At 33.7% G+C, this 24,590-nt stretch overlaps 1 protein-coding gene across 6 annotated transcripts in view; it reads left to right on the top strand.

The window, feature by feature from the left end:
• LOC149801422 (tubulin polyglutamylase ttll6-like) overlaps positions 1–24,590 on the top strand; it is a 156,081-nt gene that overhangs the window by 88,882 nt on the left and 42,609 nt on the right. For 4 of the 6 annotated variants that reach the window (XM_089955528.1, XM_089955527.1, XM_089955524.1 and 1 more), the window contains exons 15-17: positions 11,814–12,191; positions 17,303–17,386; positions 19,976–20,213. In XM_089955528.1, coding sequence (XP_089811654.1) covers positions 11,814–12,191; positions 17,303–17,386; positions 19,976–20,213 — 700 coding nt within the window. The remainder of the gene's footprint in view (positions 1–11,813; positions 12,192–17,302; positions 17,387–19,975; positions 20,214–24,590) is intronic. The other 2 variants (XM_089955530.1, XM_089955529.1) reach the window with 1 other exon arrangement.

Genomic DNA, 24,590 nt, shown 5'->3' with positions numbered 1-24,590 from the left:
CTTCAGGGTCAAGATCATGTTAGTGTTTTAGTTTTTCCATAACATTTTCCTTTCTGCACTCTGACTGTATAACTATTCAAGATAAATTAATGAAATTTGATGTAATTATATGTCATTGCTATAGTGTCTCATGTACTACATTTTGGTTCCTATCTTCAAGGTCATGGCCATGGATTAATCTTTTGGGTTTTCTTACATATTTTCCCAACAATTTAAAACTTTGTGAGTTATAGAATAAAACTATGAAACTTTTTATACTTATATATTATAACAAGATGTGTTGTATGCTGCATTTGAGGCCTTATCTTCAAGGTCAAAGTAATGGATTAATATTTTAAGTTTTCCGTCACTCTCTCTTTTCCATGCTGTAACTTTAGAGTCAGATAAGTGGATAAAACTTTGGTATGTTTTGATATCTTGACTTGAAAGTGTGTCACATACCACCTTGTGCATGATATCATCAAGATAAAGGTCACAGGATGGAATGTGTCAAATGTTTGTCACATTTTCCCTTGGCTGCTATAACTTAAGAGCTGTTTTAGATTTTTTAATTAAAAAATGTATGAAACTTGGTTCACTTGTATACTGTCGATAGAATTACTTTAATGCCCCTTCTGTTCCATGTCTGTCCAGTAACTCTACAGAGCTGTCACAAAGGTCAGAGTTCATCACTGTACACTTTTGATAATTTCACCGCAGTTGGCAAAGGATACAAATTTACTGAATTTGCTTGGGTTTGGGTGTCAACAAGATGTGGGAATTAAGCATGCCAATTTGCTTGGGTTGGGTGTCAACAATATGTGGGAATTAAGCATGCCAATTTGCTTGGGTTGGGTGTCAACAATATGTGGGAATTAAGCATGCCAATTTGCTTGGTTTGTGTGTCAACAATATGTGGGAATTAAGCATACCAATTTGCTTGTGTTGGGTGTCAACAATATGTGGGAATTAAGCATGATAATTTGCTTGGGTTGTGTGTCAACAATGTGTGGGAATTAAGCATGCCAATTTGCTTGGGTTGGGTGTCAACAATATGTGGGAATTAAGCATGATAATTTGCTTGGGTTGTGAGTCAACAATGTGTGGGAATTAAGCATGATAATTTGCTTGGGTTGGGTGTCAACAATATGTGGGAATTAAGCATGCCAATTTGCTTGGGTTGGGTGTCAATAATATGTGGGAATTAAGGAAGCCAATTTTTTCATGCTACTTTTTTGGTCACCGGAGATACTGCTTTCAGAGACTGAAATAAAAATCCATTCAGTCTGTGTTCATTTTACTGACATTGTACTCTCTCAGTTTGGTGACTGTTTATTTTATGTGAATTAAGTGCAGAATAAACAATTGAAAATATTTAGACAACTGATAGTGTGCTTCACTTATTAATCTCCAATCAGGAATGACAAAGTAGAATGTTACAACTAATTTAGTCTGACAGTTTGAAGTTTGCTCAGCAGAGACTTCCCATAACATTTGAAGTCCTGCATGTGTGTAGACAACTGTTGTGTCTGTCCACCATGGTGTTCCTTTAAACACGAGCTGGTGAGTTTAGTTGTAAAGCTGTGTACAAGTTGAAGTGAAGAGATGAACTGAATCAGTGTTGATCCAAAGCATCGAGTCATGCCATTTAGGGGTAGGTGATTTTCTGTGTGCAACATCTGTCAGTTCATTTAGAGAAATATTCACCTTTTGATTAAATTTTTACTGAGGTGAAAACTTACTTCTTATGTCTAGTTTTAGTTCTAGAGTACATTTATTTTGTGTCAGATCATAAATGTTACATAGCCATGGCAGTGACACACACATAAATGTTTGTTTGTTGTAGGACTGTTATTGTATTTTATAACCTCTGTTTTGTACATGATTAGTTTTGTATTCCCAGTTATTAGATGGTGGGCTTGAATTTCTGTATCTCATTGTTTTAAAATATCGTCTTAAAAGAAGTAAATGTATTTTCATTTGTCCAGTAAGGTTTGGACCAGGTTAAATAATTTTCCACTCTTTCCTATTCATTTCGAGAACTTTCTTTCGATGGTCAGAAACAATTATGTGTTTAAATTGAAATTTCAACAATATTTGTAAATTACTAAAGTTTTCATAAAAAATATATGTACACGTACACACAGGTACAATACTTTGTGATGATCCTAGTGGACCTGCCTGATACAGTTCTCCCTTGCTATAACACTTGTCATGGAACTGCTTCAGTGGCGTAAGTGTTTAGACAATCCACCTCAGATGCAGGAGGTCACGGGTTCAAATCCCGACTGAGTCATGCCAAAGACGTATAAAACTGATGCTTGCAGCTGCCTCGCTTGGTGCTCAGCAGTAAGAGGTTAGTGTTAGGACTGGTCGACCTGGTGTCAGGATAATGTCTGCAGCATGATTCCCCAGTGCTAGACATCACTATAAACTGCCACACTGCAGACATTGTAGTGATATGACTAAAAAAAAATTGAAGCTATGTTAAAAATCCAAATAGCACACACACACACACACACACACACTGTTAATTGGATGCATAACAAGTGGATTGTATTATAGATTAAGCCACCTTATATTGAGATATTTTACTATAAATAATTGCAATGAGATCCATGACACTACCTTCCTTGTCAAACGAACTGCCTTATACTGAGGTACCCTATAATGGGGAGTACTGTATACTGTTTCAAAGTAGGTGGGGTGCTTTCTGTTGGAAATCTTTCTTAAAATGAAATCTGCCCATATTAAGTAAAATGAGGTATGTTTTTATAATAGGAGAATTACAGTATAGTCAAACCTGCCTGGCCACTTTTATATGGGAGCTGTGGTTGTTCAGTTGGTAGAACATCAGACTCATTTATAATAGGGTTGCATATTTAACATCTGCCCAGGAAGAGACATGTCATGTGAATTGATGTGTAAACATGTTTTATTACCTCTGTTGGTCAATGACAAGAAGAGCTGATGGTCTGTTTCCTTAGTCCATAAACCATCCCTCCATTAGCACAAATTTGTTATAGCTTCTCTACCTAAACTATTTGGAAGATTGCCATGAAAATTTACATGCACATTCATCCTATGGTCTAGCTGGTCCTAAATGAAAATGTTAATGCTCAGACATCCATTATGGCTGCTACAGCCAATCTGATATGCAATATGACCACCACAGTGGCCATATTGAAAATCTTATTGTTACTCCTCCAGAGTGGATTGTCATAACAACATAACAGCTGTCTTGAAAGTCTTGTTATAGCTTCTTCCCTTACATGGATGGTCATATCAACACAGGGTTTTCACTAGAAGATTTTTTATGATGCCTAGTTGGTTCTAGTAAATACAAATGATGCCAATCTGACCTCCAATATGGCCACCATGGCAGCCTTCTTCTACTCCACCTGAATGGATGGTCATATTAACATGGCATTTTTTATTGTGTCTAGTTGGTCCTAAGTGAAGATGACAATCTGACCTCCAATATGGCCACCATGGCAGCCTTCTTCTACTCCACCTGAATGGATGGTCATATTAACATGGGATTTTTTATTGTGTCTAGTTGGTCCTAAGTGAAAATGACAGTCTGACATCCAATATGGCCACCACAGTTACTGTTTCGATATGGATGGTCTTATCAAAATGGGCTTTCAACCTAAATGAAAATGATGATGATCTGATATCCAGAATGGCCACCAAAAAATATTGTTATTGCAACTCAACCTGAACAGAAAGTCATATTTCTACAGAATACTTATGTTGATGTCCAGTTGGTCTTAAATAAAAATGGTGCTGATCTGACATCCAGAATGGATACCACACAGTAGTCATCTAGAAAATCTTGTTCTACAACATGGATGGTCATATTAACATGGGGTTTTCACCAAAGGGCTTCTTATGATGTCTGGTTGGTCCTAAATGAAATTGATGCTAATTTGATATTTAATATGGCCACCACAGCAGCCATCTTTAAAATCTTGTTATTGGTACTCCTCCCAAATGGATAGCTATATTAACATGGGGTTTTCACCAATAGACTTCTTATGATACCAAGGTTATCCTAAAGTCTCACTGGACAGTTTATCTGGTGAATTTTCATCTGACATTGACCTATTGCAGGAAAATAAGAATAATTTTACATTGAAGATGCAAATTAAAAAAAACTAATGATTTTTGTAGAAAGCATGCATGTGAGATTTTGACTGCGGCAATCAGGTTAATTCCTTTTACAACTGGTGGCTTTTATATTCAACCAACACTGCCACAAACCCCTCTTTTTTACATTCATTTTTGACAGCAAAGGGTTATTTTTAATATTTTCCTGTGATGAGGCAGCTAAAAGAATCAGTATGTGCTTTATTTATGAATAAAGTTCACTAGAACCATAACAAATTAGCATACTTTTCATCACCCTCAGCCATCTTGATTTTTAGATATTTACCTCTGTAGCAAACATACTTAAATACATGTGCCAAGTCAGCTGTTCATTCACAGCCCAAGTTAAACATTTGATCTCCAATGCTAGTTTAACTGTGACAGACAGTCACCGAACAAGCCAACCCATTTTAAAGCCTAACTCAAAGTAAATCTAAACCACATTACAGATTTAGCTTCTATGTGAATTTATAAATGCTAGGCTTATGATAATTAGGTTCATGCCTTCTAGCTTAAAATTAAGGAGGTGTCAAAATTCAAAACTATCCAGTGAAACCTTAAGAATTTATATGCCAGTCAGATTAGGGGACACACTTCTCAGTTTCAAAACTTTGGGCAATTCAGAATAAAATGCAACCTCAACATCTGTAAAATTCACAATCATTTGTTTTATATGATGTATGGCAGCTGTCGGTGATCGAGAGCCATGATATAGAGCAACAGCTTGAGACACCTTCATACTTTCATTTTACTTTCCATGCTTAAACATACAATTTCCTTATAACCAGTCAATGTCATCATTTTTCATAGCTAATATATCCTGTAGTATTAGCGCCTGATGATATCAGTGATAGCTCACAGCAAAAGTAGTACTATTTATAAAATCTCAAAATGTAGTGAATAAAAGATGTAAAAGAAGCCAAGCTGATTCTCTTGTAAAATAACTACAAAATGTACATGCAAAGGACTTAACAAATTAATGAATGATGCACAGCATATATAAACTGACCAGAACTCCATCACCGATTTCATGAAGAAGGTCAAATCTATACTAGAACAGAGAAATTTGAGGTAGACTGTAAGGGAGGAAACTCATCAGGTAACATTAAATGTAAGGACCAATGTTTGTAAACTGAACCACATCATTTGGGAAACTTAAACAATGAAATTCTATACCCAGATTCATCTCTTCAGTTGATAAGACAATATATATGGATAATGTATTTTAAGAACACTAAGAAGGTCACATTGCATCATTTTCACACTGGCCAGCACATATTGTTGCAGAACCTGCTGCTATTTTTAGAGAAGTTTGTTTTGATAGTGATTGTAACCTGCATAGAATCAAATCTAAAGCAAACAGAAAATCATGCAAAGTAAAAAAGGGGAGGAGGAAAAACAAAATGTAAAAGGGATATCCATTTCACATAACTCACCAAAAACTCCAGTGAAGCTGATGCAGATACATCTGTTCCTGTGAAAGCTCCACAACAATTGGTGCGGCTGACTCCCAGGGGAAGCTTTGATGTTGTCTGGTTAGCAATGTCACTTTGGCAGGTGTGCTCCCATACACCTTGAGGTGTACAAGAAAATAAAACCCTGAACTTCTTATATAAAGGTCATTATAACATAAATTTCTGTAAATAAGGTGAAATCTATATATTGAAACATTACATCATCTATGTAGAAGCACTAAATTAAGGCAATCATCATTAAATTAGGAAAATATACTGTGTACTGAAAATATTAATAAACTGAATAAATATATGAAGTACTTCAAATAAACCACCTTGCATGAAACTTATAAGGCTTTTGCTGTTCATCTGAAGAATGGATCAGAAGCAATACCTGGTAACTCTAACAGTGTTGAGTTGACTCCCTTCTCCTACTATGATTAAGTGCTATCAAATCTTCAGGAAGTTTGGAATACCTATGTCAGATTCAAGACAAGGAGGTAATAAGAAAATGATTTATGGCACAGTGAATGACATTTGACAAGACTGAAAAAATGACTGGTTCTTAAGGTCCCACTGGACAGTTTATCTGGTGAATTTTCATCTGACAATGACCTATTGCAGGAAAATGAGAATAATTTTACACTGAACATGCAAATAAAAACAGACAAATGAATTTTGCAGAAAGCATGCATGTGAGATTTTGAATGCAGTAATCTGGTCAATTCCTTATACAACTGGTGGCTTTTATATTCAACCAGCACTGCCACCAACCCTTTTTTTTACATTCATTTTTGACAACAAAGAGCTATTTTTAATATTTTCCTGTGACAAGGCAGCTAAAAGAATCAGTATGTGCTTTATATATGAATAAAGTTCACTAGTACTATAACAAATTAGCATACTTTTCATCACCCCTCAACCATCCTAATTTTTAGATATTTACCTCTGTAGCAGACATGCATAAATATGTGTGCCAAGTCAGCTGTTCATTTGCAGTCCAAGTTACGCATTTGATTTCCATGCTAGTTTAACTGTGACAGGCAGTCAAAGTAAATCTAAACCACATTACAGATTTAGCTTCTATGTGAATTTATAAATGCTATGCTTATAATAATTAGGTTCATGCCTTCTACCTTAAAAATTAGGGAGGTGTCAAAATTTGAAACTATCCAGTGAGACTTAAATGAAAATGGTATCAATCATACATCTAATATGGCTGCCACAGTGGCAGTCATAGAAATCTTGTCTCCTGAATGGATGATCATTATGACATGAGATTTTCACCAAAACATTTCAGATGATGTTTTCTGTGTCCTAAGCGGCAAATATGAAGAAAAAATTATCACTGAAGAATATCACCACTCAACAGTTAAAAGGAAGAAATGGTCTTATCTTGAATTCATAGAAATTATTTTCACCCAGCAGAGCTTCAGTCCTTTCAATGGACTCTTGTCTTGCTTATATTCGGCATACTCAAGTCACAAGTCAGTCTGTTAGTGTTTAGCTTTCATTTATCCACTGTAATTTAAAGGCAATGAATTAAGCCACAATGGTAGAAAATTTATTGATGGGCCAGATACTTGAGGTAAATCACCATTTGCTGTACTTTTTGGGATGCTCTGATATCCATATTAAATGTATTCATCAGAAATTCTAATGGAGAACTAATTTACCCTGAATTGGCTTGAGTTTATCAAATTGGCCTATACAGCAATTTCTGTCAGTGCTTAATGAATGAAAATAATTTGTGGATCAATATTATGGTAAACTCATCCTATGTATTATTATTAATAATAAAAATCTAATTTGGCCTTCAAACACTGCTTATTTCTGTCTGAAATGTAAATTGAAAGTATTGTGTTTAAAAACAAAAGCACTGCAAAATCATGATTATAGTATGGAAAAGTCTGGATAAATCTGATAGCACAAATGCATTCTGCTTTGAGAAACATGAAAAGTTTGTTAATTGTTATACAAGATCTTCGTTAAAAATGTATCCTTGTTGGAGACATAAAAGTTAACAGCCATTTAAAAATTCAGTAGGTTACTCTTTTTAATCAAAAAATAGGTAATGGACGGACACATTTTGGTCACTATTGCATGTAAGATATTATGTTCTGTTCTAAAATTTCAAGGACTGCAGTGCCACAGTTTTCAAGATGCAGGAACATAGATCTGAGGACAATTATGCACACTGTATAATACTGTAATGACAGTAAATCTTGGGACACCCTTAATTATTTTCAAAACTAATTTTTTAAAAATATTTATACAAATTTCCAGACACAAAATTATAGCAATTTTTCATGTGCTATAAGTTTTGGGATACCTTAGACATTTTCCTACTGGTTGCTCAGCATATTTTATCGATCATAATGTTAATTATTTTTTTTACAAGAAGGCTGTGTTTGTTATGGTACTACAGTTATGAATCATTAGATGGCAATGTTATAAATTAATATAATTTCTTGGAAAAATATATAAAAAATTATATTAAAGTTTCCACAGTTTTCTTATCATTTCTAGCAATTTCAAATATGTATAATTTCATCAGATGAAGAAAAGCATTTGGCGTCAGCACAATGTTTCATTGAAAGTAACTTCTGTATTTGTTCTTCCAGTAGTTTACTATTTTCACAGTATGTATTATTGCATTAATATTGTCTAAAGTCATCAGTAATTACATTTTTGGACTTTATAATTTAATTTATATACCTCTTTCATCAAAACGTTGTACCAGTATAAAACAACGAAATTAATCTTTGGTTAATAATGACCTTGTTTACCTTTTGTCCACACTGCATGTACATTGAAAACTTGCACTGATTGAAGTACATCTCTTGGTTTAGAATCATAGACACCACTATGCCAAACTTTGATGTTATCAACCTTTAAATTAGTACATGTTTACTTAGCTATGGTAATCATGATAATATTATGTTGGAAAAGGCTGTAAAAGGATTAATAGAACTAAGGGTTACTGACATTGCCTTTGGACAAAATACCCTCATTACCCAAGCCAGTGTCGGGGTTTAAACAATTAACTAGACTGGATTTCTGTCAGAAAACAAAAGGCAAATCCATCAGTCATAATCAAAAAGAGGCTCCAAAACAAATGACATTGCCAAAATCAAAAGTGGAATGAAAACACGAAGCTAAAATGAATTGATGATGATATAATCAGTCTTTGTTCAGAATTTTAAGGTCTTTTGTGTTCATTCTTTAATGAATATATGGCAGCTATGCAAATATATCATGCATATGTGTCTGATATATTTATAAATAATTATTACACATGAAACTTTTCTTATAGATTATGTCACTCAGTAGGGTCGCTTATATCACTGAAAAAGGTTAAAAAAATATTGCATGCAAGAATCAAATTAATTAATGCAGCAATTAATGTATAGCTAAAATGTGGCATGGAAGAATGAGATTTGGTGAAAAATAATGAATAAAGAAAAAATCTGCATCTTATATTTTTGGACTAAATAGAGATATAAGTGATGTAAGATATGCACTGATTAAGTAAGCATACTGTAAACTGTAATACAGGTCTCCTGGTAAAGTCTAAGCAGTCCTTGAATTATAAAGTCTTTATTTACTTTTGGTTTATATCATGTTGAAAAATCAGAAAATATGCACATGCAGAATATATAACATAACAACAATCATTGTAGTTTATCACAGTTTATTGATGTGGTTATTGAACAAGAGCTGGTAACTGTTGTGTCACATATGGCGATCATGTCTTGACATTTTTGTGTGTGTGTAAGTGTTGGGACACCAAATTTGATATATTTTTTACATGCAGATAAGTCTTGGGACACAAAAAATAATTATTATTTTTTCATATCCCAAGACTTACTGTCATTATGATATATACATGATAGGAGTCATGTGGACCAGTGTTTCAACCTAAAAGGTCTGGCATGTCTTTGGACAAGTGTGACCTGTCAGTTATTGGGTGGATGCTTTGAATAGTTTGTCTTTTGCCTCTGAGATTACCAGCTGTCATATACAAAAAGCTGAAATGGTCAAGTATATATATGACCAAAAACATACCACATGCACACTAGCTTGAAAAAGTCTATGAAATATACCCTTTTCCACAGAATTTTTATAACAATAAATTTATACTGTCAATTCTTTAACCTTGCGGTCAAGTTCAAGGTCATTTCTTCATTTTTGTACTTCATATAACTTATGAACACAGTTACTTGTACATAAAAAAGTAATTTTTGACTCAACTTTGTTTTTTCAATGTATTTAAATAATTATGATGATAATTAGTACTCAGACATTGATTTTAAGATCAAATGCCTTGATGGAGGTTTTTAGATATACTGATGTACAAGCATGGTAATACAAAGGTAGTTGTATCCAACTCAATTTATGGATATATTTGAAAATTACCTTGAATGATGCCATGTGGGTAATTCTTGACAGTGTATGAAACAACAGAGTTAAGTAACATGATATCATGTTAAAGGTCATGATCAAGAATTTGTGCATTGCACTTACAGGTATCTGTTAACTTGATTACATAAGAAAATATCCATGTTACCAAATTTTGTATGGTGGAGTTGCTCAGCAATTTCAGAATGACTCAGCTTTCAAAGGAATGGAAGTCAGTAGGGTATCAGTCTCTGAGACATACGTTATCAAACTTTTTGTAGATCTATCTGAAAAACGCTCTAAATGATGCCATATAACTTGTCTGTCCCCCACCACACACACACACCCCCAGCCACACACATACACACAGATGTGAGTTTACCATGATGGTTTCTCAGATGAGTTCATTGATGATATCAAGTTCAAGGTCAAAGACCATGACAATGAAGTTTGAACTGCACTTATCATGTGAATATGTTATGTCAGGGGTGTAAGATAGTGTTTTTCTTACTAAATTTGGATTGTGGGAATTCCTCAAGAATATCTGAGATGATTTCAATATACAGCAATTAAAAAATATATTGTAAATGACATAAGAAACTGATTTCTTGTGAATTTCTACAAATTCTTTTCAACCAGTTGAATGTCAGCCACTGTTGTTTTATCCCTGCTGTGCTTATGTTTCCTTCTTTCCATTTTGGTTGATGTCTCCTTAACAGAAGCTCATCATAGTGATCACTCTGGCTTCTGTGTCCATCCATCTGTGTGTCCATCCATCCATCCATCTGTCCATACATGTTGTCAATTAGGCTCAATGTTAAAGTTTTTTTTACTTCTATTTATAAATGTCTTTTCTAGCGGAATAAAAGGTAAGTCCAACAAAAAGGAGTCTTTTGTTATACCAGGACAATTTTGTGTTTTTGAGAAAATTAGGCATTTAAAATGTCAGTTAAAACTAAAGTGTTTCAGTGATTTTTTTTCTTTAGAAGATTTTAAGGAAGCTGCAGTGGTATAATTGTTAAGTTGTTGGAATAATTTTCAGAAGGGCATGGGTTTGATAGCACCTACCATGTCCTAATAAAAGGTACTTTACTTGTCTTGGCACTGTATAGCCTTTATAGTGTTGCTGTGCCATAAAACACCAACAACTAAATATGAAACAGTCAGTTTTAGTTTTTTTGTGTAGTGATACAAAGTAATTGTTTTCCATGTAAGAAGTCTGCAAGAAGCTGATACTTTTTAATGCAAGTTAACTTTGTATAAACATTTTTCAGATCTCATAGTCAATTCATTGATTCTCAAATATTAAATCATTTATTCACAAAAGATGTGTCCTTTATTAGTACTGACAATATATGAATTTTGGGGTCTTTTCCAATTTATTGCAGTGCAGTACTAATTATCAAAATTTATTCAGACTAGGGAAAAATAAAATAAAAGATTTATTTTTTACATAAATGAATGTGAAGAACAAGAATTGGTCACTTGGGTCAGATTTTTAAATACTCTCTTATGCTGTTACTTTTCTTTCACTTTCATCAAGTATGCACAAAAGGACCAAAATGGAACCTCATACCAAATTTCTGAGTAATTTTGATTTATGATTCTAATAATTTTTATATATTACCAATTTATGTAACTACATAGGTACATTTTCCCACCATGGATATATTAGTAGTAGGGCATATTATCTTTAGACAGAGCAAACAGTTTACTTGCAGACCCAGTAAAAGTTTGTTCTTTATGTATGCCTCTAGTAGATAGTACTGTTCTCTATTCTTTCTGCTTTCTTCTATTATTCTTCTTTACTCTTTCTTTCCTCTGTAGCTCCAGGAAAACCAAAGATGGCTGTACACAAATACTGGTCGGCCTTTGGATCACAGTTTAGCATCCGGGCGGCCAGCCCAAATCAGAGTCAAAGACAAGCAGTATTACAAAAAACTCCTTGATCGTTACTTCGGCCAAAATCATGCTCTTGCCAATGAGAATAATTCTCGCTCTGAAAAAACTGTATATCGCACAGCAACGCAGAACCCCCTTATGCAAGCATACTCAGGAACCATTCTTTCTAACCCCAAAGATGAGATAAATCCTCAGTTTCCCCATGTGAGGCTATCATATAGCAACAGTGATAGAAAAGTTGTGCTCACACATGAGCCATTTATAGCTGAAGATTCTGATACAGAAGATATCTTCAATGTCGAGGTATGTGTTGTGATTTTGAGATTGGCAGGAGCTGTAGTAAAGTTTAACGCTTTTGTTTGAACTACAGAAGTGTGAATATTAAAAAACATCGTTAACACCATTTGAAATAAGCTTTGAAATTAAAATGTTTGCATTTGCTTAGGTGGATTTAACAGTTGTTTGATTTGTTTGCTTTGGCATGATGTTAAATGTCTAAATGACCATATACAGGTAAGTACAGGTTCATTTAGCATGTTATTTAATACCTGACTTGTGCTAACATGAACTAGATTTATTTCTCAGGGAATGGTTTCAGTTCTTGATAACAGGAAAGAAACTTACAAAACTTTTTCGAACTGTTATATCTAACCAATTCTACAGCAGCTGATCTTTTTAACAGCCAATCTTTGGTGATTTGCACAAAAATTAATATCTTTGTCTCTTATGTGATGCATTAACATAAACCAGTGTCTTTACTATAACAAAAGTAGTTAGTTTTATCTTATCTTGAACTTTTAATAGTATTTGTAGGATCCCACACAACAAAATCAGCAAAGCCCTAGAGTAATCATATTTGTCTATTTATCAAGTCTGTCCATCAGTCAATCCATTAATCAACAGTTTGGTTTCCTAATGATACCTTACCAGCAAATTTTGTATTGTAGCTTTATTATGATGAGACCTCAAAATAATTTGATTATCAGCCTTCTTTATCATTAGTTTCTATTGTTTAACTTTCCCAAGTATTGTTGGACAACAACCATATTTGGCATGATGCTCTGTATTGATATGGCCTTGAATGTGTTGGATTTCATTTATTCCTTGACATCATTTACCCCATTCTGCCCCTGATTTCTCTCTCTATGTCCTAACTTTAGTGTCTGTAGCATAATTGTATCATGGTTTGTTGGATTTCAGTACAATTTGTGAAAGGGGCTATTTAATTAATTAATTGATTATTAATTAATTAATTAGTTAATGAGCTGTATTTTCAGCATTCCATATCCTCATTTATAGGTCTTCTGCCCATCAATTGCCTCACTGTAATGTTCAACATTATTACTTCACCAAAGATTGTTGGATTTCAGCCATATATGGCATGCAGTTTTGTAATAATGAGCCCTTAAATAAGCAGGGTTTCAAATATTCCATGGCATCATTTAGAAGTTATGTTTCCATATTGCTAATTTTTAATACTTTGGTTTCCCAACAAATCCTTCTGCCTTGTGGAGCAAATTTTAATGAGCATGACCTTTGCAGTTCACCCATTACTAATGGCCTAATTATATTTTATCTTGAACTGTAACAAGTATTAATTTAAAAGGAGCAGATCTAAGTATAAGATATTTTTGTCAATAAATTTGCTAAGAAGTTTTTTCGCTGTGCACTATGATTTGTTAAACTGAAAAATATTGTACAAAACTTTAACAATTTGGCAAAAATAATCATCATGCTTACTGGTACATGATTCCTGTGAATTTGCTTTTTGATTGGTTGATACAATGGCATGTGATTTATTCATCACATTGCAGTGCTGTTGTGTAATTGACTTTTACATGACATCATAATGCATTTATTTGTAATAAACACTTGTGGAACTTTGTTTTGGTGAATATAAAGTTTTATGAACAGGTAAACATAAAATGCTTTGAGTGGGACAGTATGTAATTTACTTGTTCATAAAACTTCATATTCACTTCCACAAAGGTCTTTAATTGTATATAATTAAAAAAAGCCCAGAAAATCTGAGATGGCATATAATGTAGCTGGCACATGTATGCTTCTGTTGCTATTCCAAATTATTAACACGGTTATGTCAAGCAACCAATTCTTTGATGTCACTCCATTACATTTCCTAATACCATTAAGGCTTAAAATGTCAAATGACACACATAAATTATATTTTAGTTTCCTTGCCTCCAACACCAATACATGGGTCATACAGTGTATTATTATGACACATGATCATGCAAAGTAACCAAATACATAGGTCATACAATGCATTATTATGACAAATGATAATGGAAAGTAACCAAATACATGGGTCATACAGCATAGTAATATGACACATGATCATGGAAAGTAACCAAATACATCAATCATACAATGCATTATTATGACACATGATCATGAAAGTAACCAAATGCAAGGGTCATACATTGTAGTATTATGACACATGATCATGGAAAGTAACCAAATACAAGGGTCATACAGTGTAGTATTATGACACATGATCATGGAAAGTAACCAAATGCAAGGGCCATACAGTGTAGTATTATGACACTTGATCATGGAAAGTAACCAAATGCAAGGGTCATACAGTGTAGTATTATGATACATGATCATGGAAAGTAACCAAATGAGTCATACAATACATTATTATGACAAATGTTCATGAAAGTAACCAGATACCTGGGTCATATAGGGTATAAAGACAAATGAGTAAGATGAATATCCATACTTTTGTTATTTCTTCCTTCTTTCCTTAACAAAGCTTTTACTTAACGTTGTTTATACTGGAGGTAATATTTGTGTTTTGCTAGTGCTTGGTGTGTTTGCAACCTCATTCTTCTTTTTAACTTCATTATACCTTTTTAAACAGTGTAATATATATGACATTGTTGAAAATGACAGATAATGTTTAAATAGTCTTTCTGGTGAATTATACATGAAAGGTTAAATGCAACTGTGAATATTCTAATGCAACTAAATAAAACTGTTTGTATCTTATATATAATAAAGCATGAAATGGTTTGATAATTATATTAATTATATTAAATGCTTTATTAATTTCATTTAAGTAAATCCTGAATTATTTACATTAAATGGCTGATTACAATGAATTGTTCTGAAGTTTTATCACAAATAACATTTGTTTAATAGATTCTTGATCAATTTAGGATCAAATTTAAGATGCAGCTATTAGTAAAACAATTGTTCCATTTGAAATGAATAATGCACAACTTCACTTGTAATGAATAGTTGTTGTTGTTGTTGTAGGGTTTAATGCCATTTTTCAGCACACGATATGCTATACATGGCAGTCAGTATTAATGGTGGAGGAAGAACCGGGAAAACCCCGGAAAGAACCACTGGCCCACGAGAAGCTACTGGTAAGCTTTCTCACGTACCCACATTGGCTGAATCCGAGACTCAAACCCATACAGACGGGTGAGATGGCAGTGATCTGTAACAGAGAGCACTTTAGACCACTCGGCCACTCGGGGCCCCATAATGAATAGTAAATAATGCATAACTTCACTTACAATGCATAAATTACTTATAATGAATAGCAAATAATGCACAGCTTCACTTACAATGAATAGTAAATAATGCACAGCTTCACTTACAATGAATAGTAAATAATGCACAGCTTCACTTATGATGAATAGTAAATAATGCAAATAACATATACACAAGGTCAGCATCGTTTGCTTGCATTTCTGAAATTGATAAACTATTATGATAACTGTATATTTTGCTCAATACCTCAATTTCTGTTATTTTTTGTGTGTGGGTAGTAGCTGAGTATCTTGAGATGAATCACAATGTAACAATGACAATCAATACATGTATCCATAAAGACAAGAATGGTGTTAAAGATGTGCAATTTGGATAACACTGTTAGACAGTGATTAATGCTACCTTACATGCTTGCATATAAGTTGAGTCCAACTGTAAACTTCAAGACCCAGAGCTGCTGTCACATAATGTACTGGCAGATATCTATGCAGTTTGTTAGTAGTAGTCAGACAACATAGACCTTGATCTGAGGGCAAATTAGATGACAGCAGATCAGGGTCTATTAAATTATAATACCATTCCTATTATAAGGTGGGTATGGTCATGGATTCCGTTCCATTGATTGGGTGTATACTTATTTGTACCATGTACATCAGTTTAATTTGTTTTCAGTATAAGGTAGTGTACTCTATGTCTCTCATGGACAGCATTATAATACTGTACCATGTTCACATTATAAGGCAATCTCACCATGTATACTGTATGGCATCCATAGGCAGCATTATAATGAGGGAGTTCTGTACCATGTACTTCATTATTAAAAGGCAGTCTCACTACAATGCCATATATTCTGTGGCTCCCAGGGATAGTGTTATAATGATGGTGTGCTGTACCTGTATAAGTTACACAGAGTAACAATCCTTATCAAGAAGTTTTGTTAGTGCATATATATATATATATATATATATATATATATATATATATATATATATATATATATATATATATATATATACAAAATTGACTTACTCACAACAAATAATATAAAGTGTCATAGAACTTTTGTCAAATTGCACAAAATAGGTTATTAACATTAGATATCATTTTTAAAACTTATGCTTTTTTAAGTTTTGTTTCCATCAAGTATACTGCATGATTTGTTTGCATTCAGAATGATGGAATTTATTTTTATTTTTTTAAATTAAATACCTACATTTGATTTTATTACACTGTCCTGTTATAATATGCAGGATACACAGGATTGTAAGTTTCATGTTGCTAAAAATAGATATTGCAAGTTATGTAATCAAGTTGAAGTGCATATAATAATATGAAATAAACACAAACTGGTATAGCTTGACAGCCAGAGTGTGTCCAAGTATTTGCTTTCAAATAAAAAATTTCCAAACATGCATGCTTCATATTTCTTCTGTTTGTTTCTTTTTGATGAGCAAATACTAGAACAGGAAAATACATTATTTAGGATTGATCTCTATTTTAAATGCATGTCTAACTATATCTGTTTTGCTTTTTCTACCACCTGTCTTTTTTTATACTTAATTTTCTTTTTCCTTCACTTTCTGGTCTAATTTCAGACAGAGCATGGTGGTGAATTAACACACTGCAGTGATGTTAACAGCAGCACTTTGCATGATTGTAGTCAGGTTTTAGTCTCTAGCACTTCGCAACAAAGTACCAGCAGATACACTTCTCTTTCTTCCAACGCAAATGCACAATACTCCAGCACTAGTGGCTATGCCTCATCTCAATCCACGTCTAATATTAGCTTGTATCCACCACCTAATCCCTTGGCCAAGTCTACCTTCCCAATGTCCTCTAGTTTGTCTCGACTGCTCAATTCACAAAACTCTGCTAATTATTCCCACCAGCCCGGTCACAGTGCAGGCGGTCGATGGCAAGGCAAGGCAGGAACCCTTAGCAGTCTAAACGAGAAGACGGTGCCATCGTACCAGGTATGTTCAGTTTGATCATATTTTCTTTTGATAAAAGAGATATGACTTATTATAGTTTTTCACACACTTCTGTTTGTTTTTAACACTGCTACAGATTTTAAAGAGAAAAGCATCAACGATATAAAAAATGCACAAACTTAGTCATTTCCTTCATCAATTTATAATGCCTGACCCGATTCTTGACAGGAGGTCCTTAAACTGTCAACTTATTCACTTATCAAACTAAACAGGAACTCTCAATGTAAATAAGCAGACAGGTTGCTCATTGCTCTTTTCTGGTTTTTAGAATAGTCTATTTCAGTAGAAAACTGTTTGATCCACATCAAATATTTGCAATGTCCAGTTTTAATATTTCTAAAACAAATAAAACAAAAAAGGAGAAACTCTTGTATACATGTGTTCAAAGATATGTAACTCCAAAATGTACAGAATTAATGAGATTGTTAAAGACAATTAACTACATCATATCTGTTGCTTGAAAACACCGATCTTGACAGTGTTTGGGATCCAGTGGCAACAGTCAAACTGATGTATGAAATGACTAAGTTTTGTGCATTTGTTACATCGATGATGCCATATGGTTTTGAATCAGTTGGAGGGTACAAACAAATAAGAAAGTAAAGTATGCGAATAGTAGTATTTTTGACATTACAGCCAATTACAACACTTGGAGGATTTTCAAGTGAAAATTTGGAAATCCACATCAGAAATATTTTGACAAATTGATATTGTGATTAGACAGATTGCCAGAAAATATTTGAGAGCTCAGTCACATGCTGAAACCCACTGTGTCCAGAGTATTTTGATTACTTCATAGAATATGTTGCACATGTTGAGTGAAAATAAGTTTTCCAAGGAGTTAAAACTTTAAAAGAAAGAAACTATTGAATGTTCCAGATTATAAGAATCACTGATAATAATTAATAAGTGGAGGTGATGGTCTGACATCAGATGACAACATTTGGTAAACAAGATAAATGTATGTTCCTTGGCACCCTCTGTAATGTTGATGAGCTGTTTATATACACCTGCCATGAGGTGGAGTATCATGTTAACATATCCATCTCTCTGTCCATCTATCCAGCCATCCTTTAAATTTTTGGGTCAAAAGGTTGAAGATCAAGGTGACTGTGACTTAAAATATAAAAATGGATTCAATGTAATAACATTAGTTCTGTACTACAGACCTGGGCCAAACTTTGTGGATGACTTGCACTTGGGGTGAGGAAGAAACCTGTCGATTTTGGGGTCAGATTGTCTGAGGTCAAGGCCACTGGGACTGAAGTAACAATTGTACATGTAGAAATAGTTGGGTTGAATTGCACATCAGCATGATACCTATGGTCAAAATTTGCTATATAAAATGCATTTCCTCAAAAATGTACAAGATACTTAATCATAAAGGTTTTTCATCAAGTTCACCTATAAAGAATTGTCTCATAGGGTAGCACTCTAACTGAAAAAAAATTAAATGCTTTTCTACACAATAAATTTTCTTCTGCATGACAGACCTGGACTAAATGTCATGGCTGGCTTGCACTTGGAGGGAAGTAGAAGTCTATTGATTTGGGGGTCAAAACATCAAAGGTAAAAGTCAATTTTGCTAGGAAAATGGTTTTTGCACAAATATGTCAGTTCTCAAGCATGTACCTTCACCAGAGTTTGTGGCTAGCTTGCAAATGGGTAATATAGAGGCCATTGACTTTTTCTAGATCTATATTTAGGTGTAATTTAAAATTGTATGGCGAACGGCTGTTTCAGATTTCCACAGAGAGAAGATTCAGACATTGGGGAAAAATAATTTTTGTTATAGACTTGTCTTTGCAGAGGATGTTTGTAGGTTTGTACCATCACAAAGTTGTCCTTTACTTACCTCCTGGACACTTTGCAGACTCAAAGCCTGCATGCATCCTGGAGCCATTCCATGATACGATTTTAATAAAGTTATAATTCTTTGTTCAGAGCTCCTTTTTGAAGATCTTTTCCATTTCACTTCCTTCAAAATTGTAGAACTTGTTGCCCTACAAATAGGTATACCACTTCAGTTTGTATTTTTTTAAATGTCATCTCTTGCATACTGGGTGCACTTTCATCCCAGATCTTATCCCATAGTCCAAAAGAGGTCCTATTAAGGCGAAATAAAGAAGTTCTGTTGATTTTCTATTATTTGGATTTCAAACTTCATTCTATATATCCAACCTTTTCCATGCTTTTGTAATTATTTCCTGTATAAGTATATGACAGGGTAAGGATGCGTCTAAAGTTAAACCCAAGTGTTTAAGAGAAGGGACATTATGATAACCGTGTCATTCATTAAAGGTTGTGGGTGTCGCTCCCTTTGAGATTTTCTAGATGTGTTCATTGATTCAGTTTTGTTTGGATTAAAATCAGCTAACTATTGATTAGCCTTCAAAATTGATTTTAAGTAGGTCTTAATTCAAAACACCAGCAGCCAGGGTTGGGTCCTCAATAATAACTGACAGTGACGTATTATCAGCCAACAGTTTTATACTGGACTGAATATCAGTGATGATATCATTATTTTTCATTCATCATATTTTAATCAACAAACTTGTTCTTTGTTTCAAGCGTAACAAGTTTGTTCGTAAGCCACTTGGAGGGACAAATCACAGAAACATGGGTGTAAATGTGATGGCACAGGACTCAGAATATCGCAACCTTTCATCACTGTTGGAAACAGAAGTGGAAAGGAACAGAATATTAGCTCGCAATGGAATTAATCAAAATAATGACTGGAGGCCTGATTCTCATACGCTGACCACTCAGAAACGTACGCTGAGTGCCTCAGGGCATCGGAAGGAAAATGGTATGTTCCTTTCACAACCCTGACTTTGTCAATCCTACTTCTTAAAGCCCTTCTAAAGATCTATTTTTTCATATACATAGGAATCAAGGTTGAAATGACTAAATGTCAGTATATATTTACATTCCATAACTTTTATTGCACATTAATTTTGAAAATAATGGCTTTTTTATTCCAGGAATCCAGATTAGTATATGTGGTAGCATGGTATACAAGTAAATGAAGCATGCTGTTTACTATAGCAAGATAAAAGTACATCAACCATCACTAATAGAATATAGGAACTGAAGTAGTGGCAGAATGACAACAGCAAGAACAACATAATAAGTACCAGTACTTTGAATGCACTAAGTGCATGGGAAGAGTGGGGTGTTAGTGGAATTTATTAAATACAACTAGCTACCATCTATCTATACATGTAAGTCAGATCCAACTGCAAGCTTCATCTGGACTCAACTTACAAGTGATTATATATGGTAGTGATAGGTTGTCCACATAGTTCAAATTTTGTGGGGGCAGAGGGGGGTGTATTATGTTGCAGTTTTTTATCAGAGTAAAGGAATAAGCATCCATCTTTATTCCAGATGAAGTCAACTTTCAGTTTTCAATTAAGTCGCTAATTGAGAAGAAACTGCATCCTAATTTTAACACACCGCGTCAGTGGCGGCCCACCCCAAGAACAAATATTCGTAAGTCTATTGACCTAGCCAGGAATGAACAGTGTATGTTCTGACATAAGCAAACCCATGCTAAAAGTAACTTATTTCAATATATCCTATATTATATAAGTTTTCCAGCTTTTCTATTCCCCCATAATATTTATGGAGAAGATGTCACAAATGTAATTGTCACAAATTGCACAGATCACATTTTCCATATGTCAAGAATTTCATTAGGCTCAGTAATGCAATTTAAAGGTCATCACGGATTGAACATGATTTGGTTTAATGATAAGAACACTTAGAGCAGTTTCCATTTCAAACTTCTCATCAGATTGTGATGAGCTTTGACACATGTTTAATTTTCAGCTTTGCTTTTGCTTTGTGAAATTTCTCCACTCAACTTTTGAAGGACTTAATGGATTGAGAGAAAATTGCTTTTTTATGAGAGTTACTTTAGAGAAGACCTAGGTCAAGTTTGATTTGCACATCAGTGAGTTACGACCCCAGTTTGGCCTACAACTGCTTATTGAACTAATATGCGCTAAATTTCATGACAAGACATTGGAATTTGCTCAGCATATTTGCATCTAATCACCATCCTAGATTTCTGTTATGATGAAAATAGTAACTTAAGTGCACTGTGTTTTATTTCACATAATTATGTATAAATGATAACATTATTGTGGAACATTCAAACTATCCTTGGAACAAATTCTTAACTAATTTTGTAAGAGTTGTCTCCTATTAATAGTCTTATGTTTTTTTCATCAGGGTTTGCTTCTGTCAGATTATGTACATCAATGTGCAGGGTTATTTTGGTAATATGGTATTAATTCATGGTTAGGTCTGACTAATATAGTATTAGCCATCCTATTTGATTGTGTCTTATAGTATTCTTTTTTTATGGTCTTGATCTACCTAGAGTATTGGCTCAATTTAACTAGAAACCATATTTAACTTTGGTATATAGTTTTTCTTTCTTTGTTTTGGCATGTAGTAATTTTTAATTTTTGAGTGACCCTGTTTGGAATCCTTCAGCAAAAATCTGTAGGCATTTTGTCTTTTCTTGTTGATTTTCCAGTAGTACATGTAGTCAGTCTGATTAAAATCCAGATTTCTGATGCAAGAAAGATCTGAGACACACCAGTATGAGGTCATGTTCTGTTGACTTTTTGATTCACCAGTCAATTACAGCTTTCACACTGATGAAAGTGAAAAACTTCATTTGGAATATATCATTTTTAATGATAACATTCCTTTACTTGAAATGCAGTGCTTTATATAATAGGTTACGGAAACTAAGGGGACTGGGAGTTCCAGAGGTCAACCAAATGCATAAGATACCATAAAATGATACATAATATACAGTGTAGTGATACATAATATACTATACCATGATAATATACCATACCATGATATATACCATACCATACAGTGATACATAACATACTATAAAATTATACATAAGATACCATACATTGATACATAAAATACTATATTGTGATACATAGCATACTACAGTGATGCATAACATACTGTACTGTGATACCTAATATATTATACAGTGATCAGTAGCATACTGTATGGTGATGCATAACATATTGTAGAGTAATACATAACATACTGTACAATGATGCATAAAATATTGTACAGTGATAGATAACATAATATATGGTGATACATAACATATTGTATGGTGATACATAACATACTGTACAGTGATACATAACAAGCCTATTTAAACAGCAATGTATGCAAACCAAAAAACATTATTTTCAGATACATATAATGATATTGTATAAAAAAACCAAATACAGACAATACATGGATAATTACATACTCATATCAATACAAGTAAAATATACAGACAAATACATACCGTATCAGCATACATACCTAACTATTTTGTATGGTTGTTGTTGACAAAATAAAAGTTCAGGGTCATGGAAATGTGATAATAAAATTACAGAAAGTTACAAAACCCTAATTAGGTTGAAGCAACATATCATGCAGACAATGCTGGCCACTGAAAGATGTTCAGGCTTAAAATACCAACTCAACAGAATTTTAAAGACTATAAAAGGACTTAGAACTCAATTAAATGAAGATGCAAACTATAGTATTCACCTAACACCTCCCCCATTTCAGTTTGTACTCCCTTGTGATTTTAAGAATGACAAATATCAGGTATTTAAAAATTGCACAAAACTTAGTCATTTATTTCATTAATATATAATTTCTAACCTGATTGTTGCTAGTTGTCTCTGTCAATGTCATGCTTCTTGCATGTAAAACAAAACAGAAATTTCATTGTAATAATGAGCCTTACACTGTCCTATTTTGGTTCCTGGAAAAGTCATTTGTAGTTTGTAGGTAAGGGTGATGTTTCTAGGACAATGCATAATAGACAGTAAAACTTTTGTTGTCTGTTTTCAATATTTCCAACATCTAGTTTTAATATCTCTCACAAAACTTGAACAAAAAAAGGGAAAGTGGTTTAACTCATCATATCTGTTATAACATGGTCATCTACCCAAAAACATTGCAATTATCTTTAAAAAAAGAAACAAAACTTTTTTTAAACTACAAAATATGCATGTCTGAAGCATGTAGCCTTGATAAACAGTAAACAGTCATGCTTAGAGACCAAATAAACCTATCCATTGGGCAGTTTATAGAGCTGATTATCAAGGAGTCAGTTAAAAGGCAAGATGCTCAGAGATAAGCAGCCACCATTTCACAGATTACTTAATTGGCTGTGAAAAGCTAGGATTATGATGTGTCAAGTCCTTTGAACATTACTGCTTGAGAGCCCATTAGGCTAATTTACATAGGTAAATTACATTAAGTCGAACAGTTCAATTTATTTGAGTTGGGTACAGTTATAGAGATGCATGTTGAAGAACAAAAGTTATAACCCATTATTGCTTTGAGTGCAAATGTTTAAGCCATCATTATTAAAGATTACTGGCATGTTTGGGATCAGTGGTAATGATTGTTTGCAATCACATTTTACTCCATATAAAAGGTGCAAAACAAATGTTGAAATGTAGCTGTGATTTAAGAAAAGCTAAGTCATCTGCAAGGCAAGGAAAGTCCAGCAAAACTAAATTTCAGAACTCTTTGATGAGGTTTGACTTTGTGAAGTGAAGCAGCAAGGGGTGCATTTTAACTTTTCCACATACTGCAAGCACCATATTGACATTAGTTATTCTGGAGTGTATAATATCTATTGACATAGCAACACCACTTAGCATGTTGGCCACTCCCTGACAGCAGTATAGATGCAGAAATATAATTTTCTTTGCTGAGAGAAGTGAACAAGATCATTGAGGAAGTTTGAACTACAGTACCATCCAGTGTCAAATGAGTACCAAGATGAACAAAAAATGACTTTAGATTACTGGTACCTTCAGACTCACCACACACCCCACCTGCACTACCACCAGCATCAAGGACTGTATCTGATTAAGAAAATATTCCATTGTCCAAAGGTTTTTAAAGACAGACACCTGGTATATTTATTTTAATAGTGAGTGTAATCGTGTGTGTGTGTGTGTGTGTGTGTGTGTGTGATGATATTGGGCAGTGTTAAGTGTTGTATCAAATTTGAATTTCCATTAATTTTGTAAGAGGATTATATAAAATATAATATATTCTTAATTGTACAATGTCACTTGTTTAGGTCATATGTACTGACCGCCCCCCCCTTTTGGGA

This window comes from Sinohyriopsis cumingii, chromosome 4 (genome assembly GCF_028554795.1).
Source record: "Sinohyriopsis cumingii isolate HCF-2022 chromosome 4, ASM2855479v2, whole genome shotgun sequence".
Taxonomy (NCBI): domain Eukaryota; kingdom Metazoa; phylum Mollusca; class Bivalvia; order Unionida; family Unionidae; genus Sinohyriopsis; species Sinohyriopsis cumingii.
The sequence above is the reverse complement of the archived record's forward strand: the minus strand, read 5'-3'. Positions and strand labels throughout refer to the sequence as shown.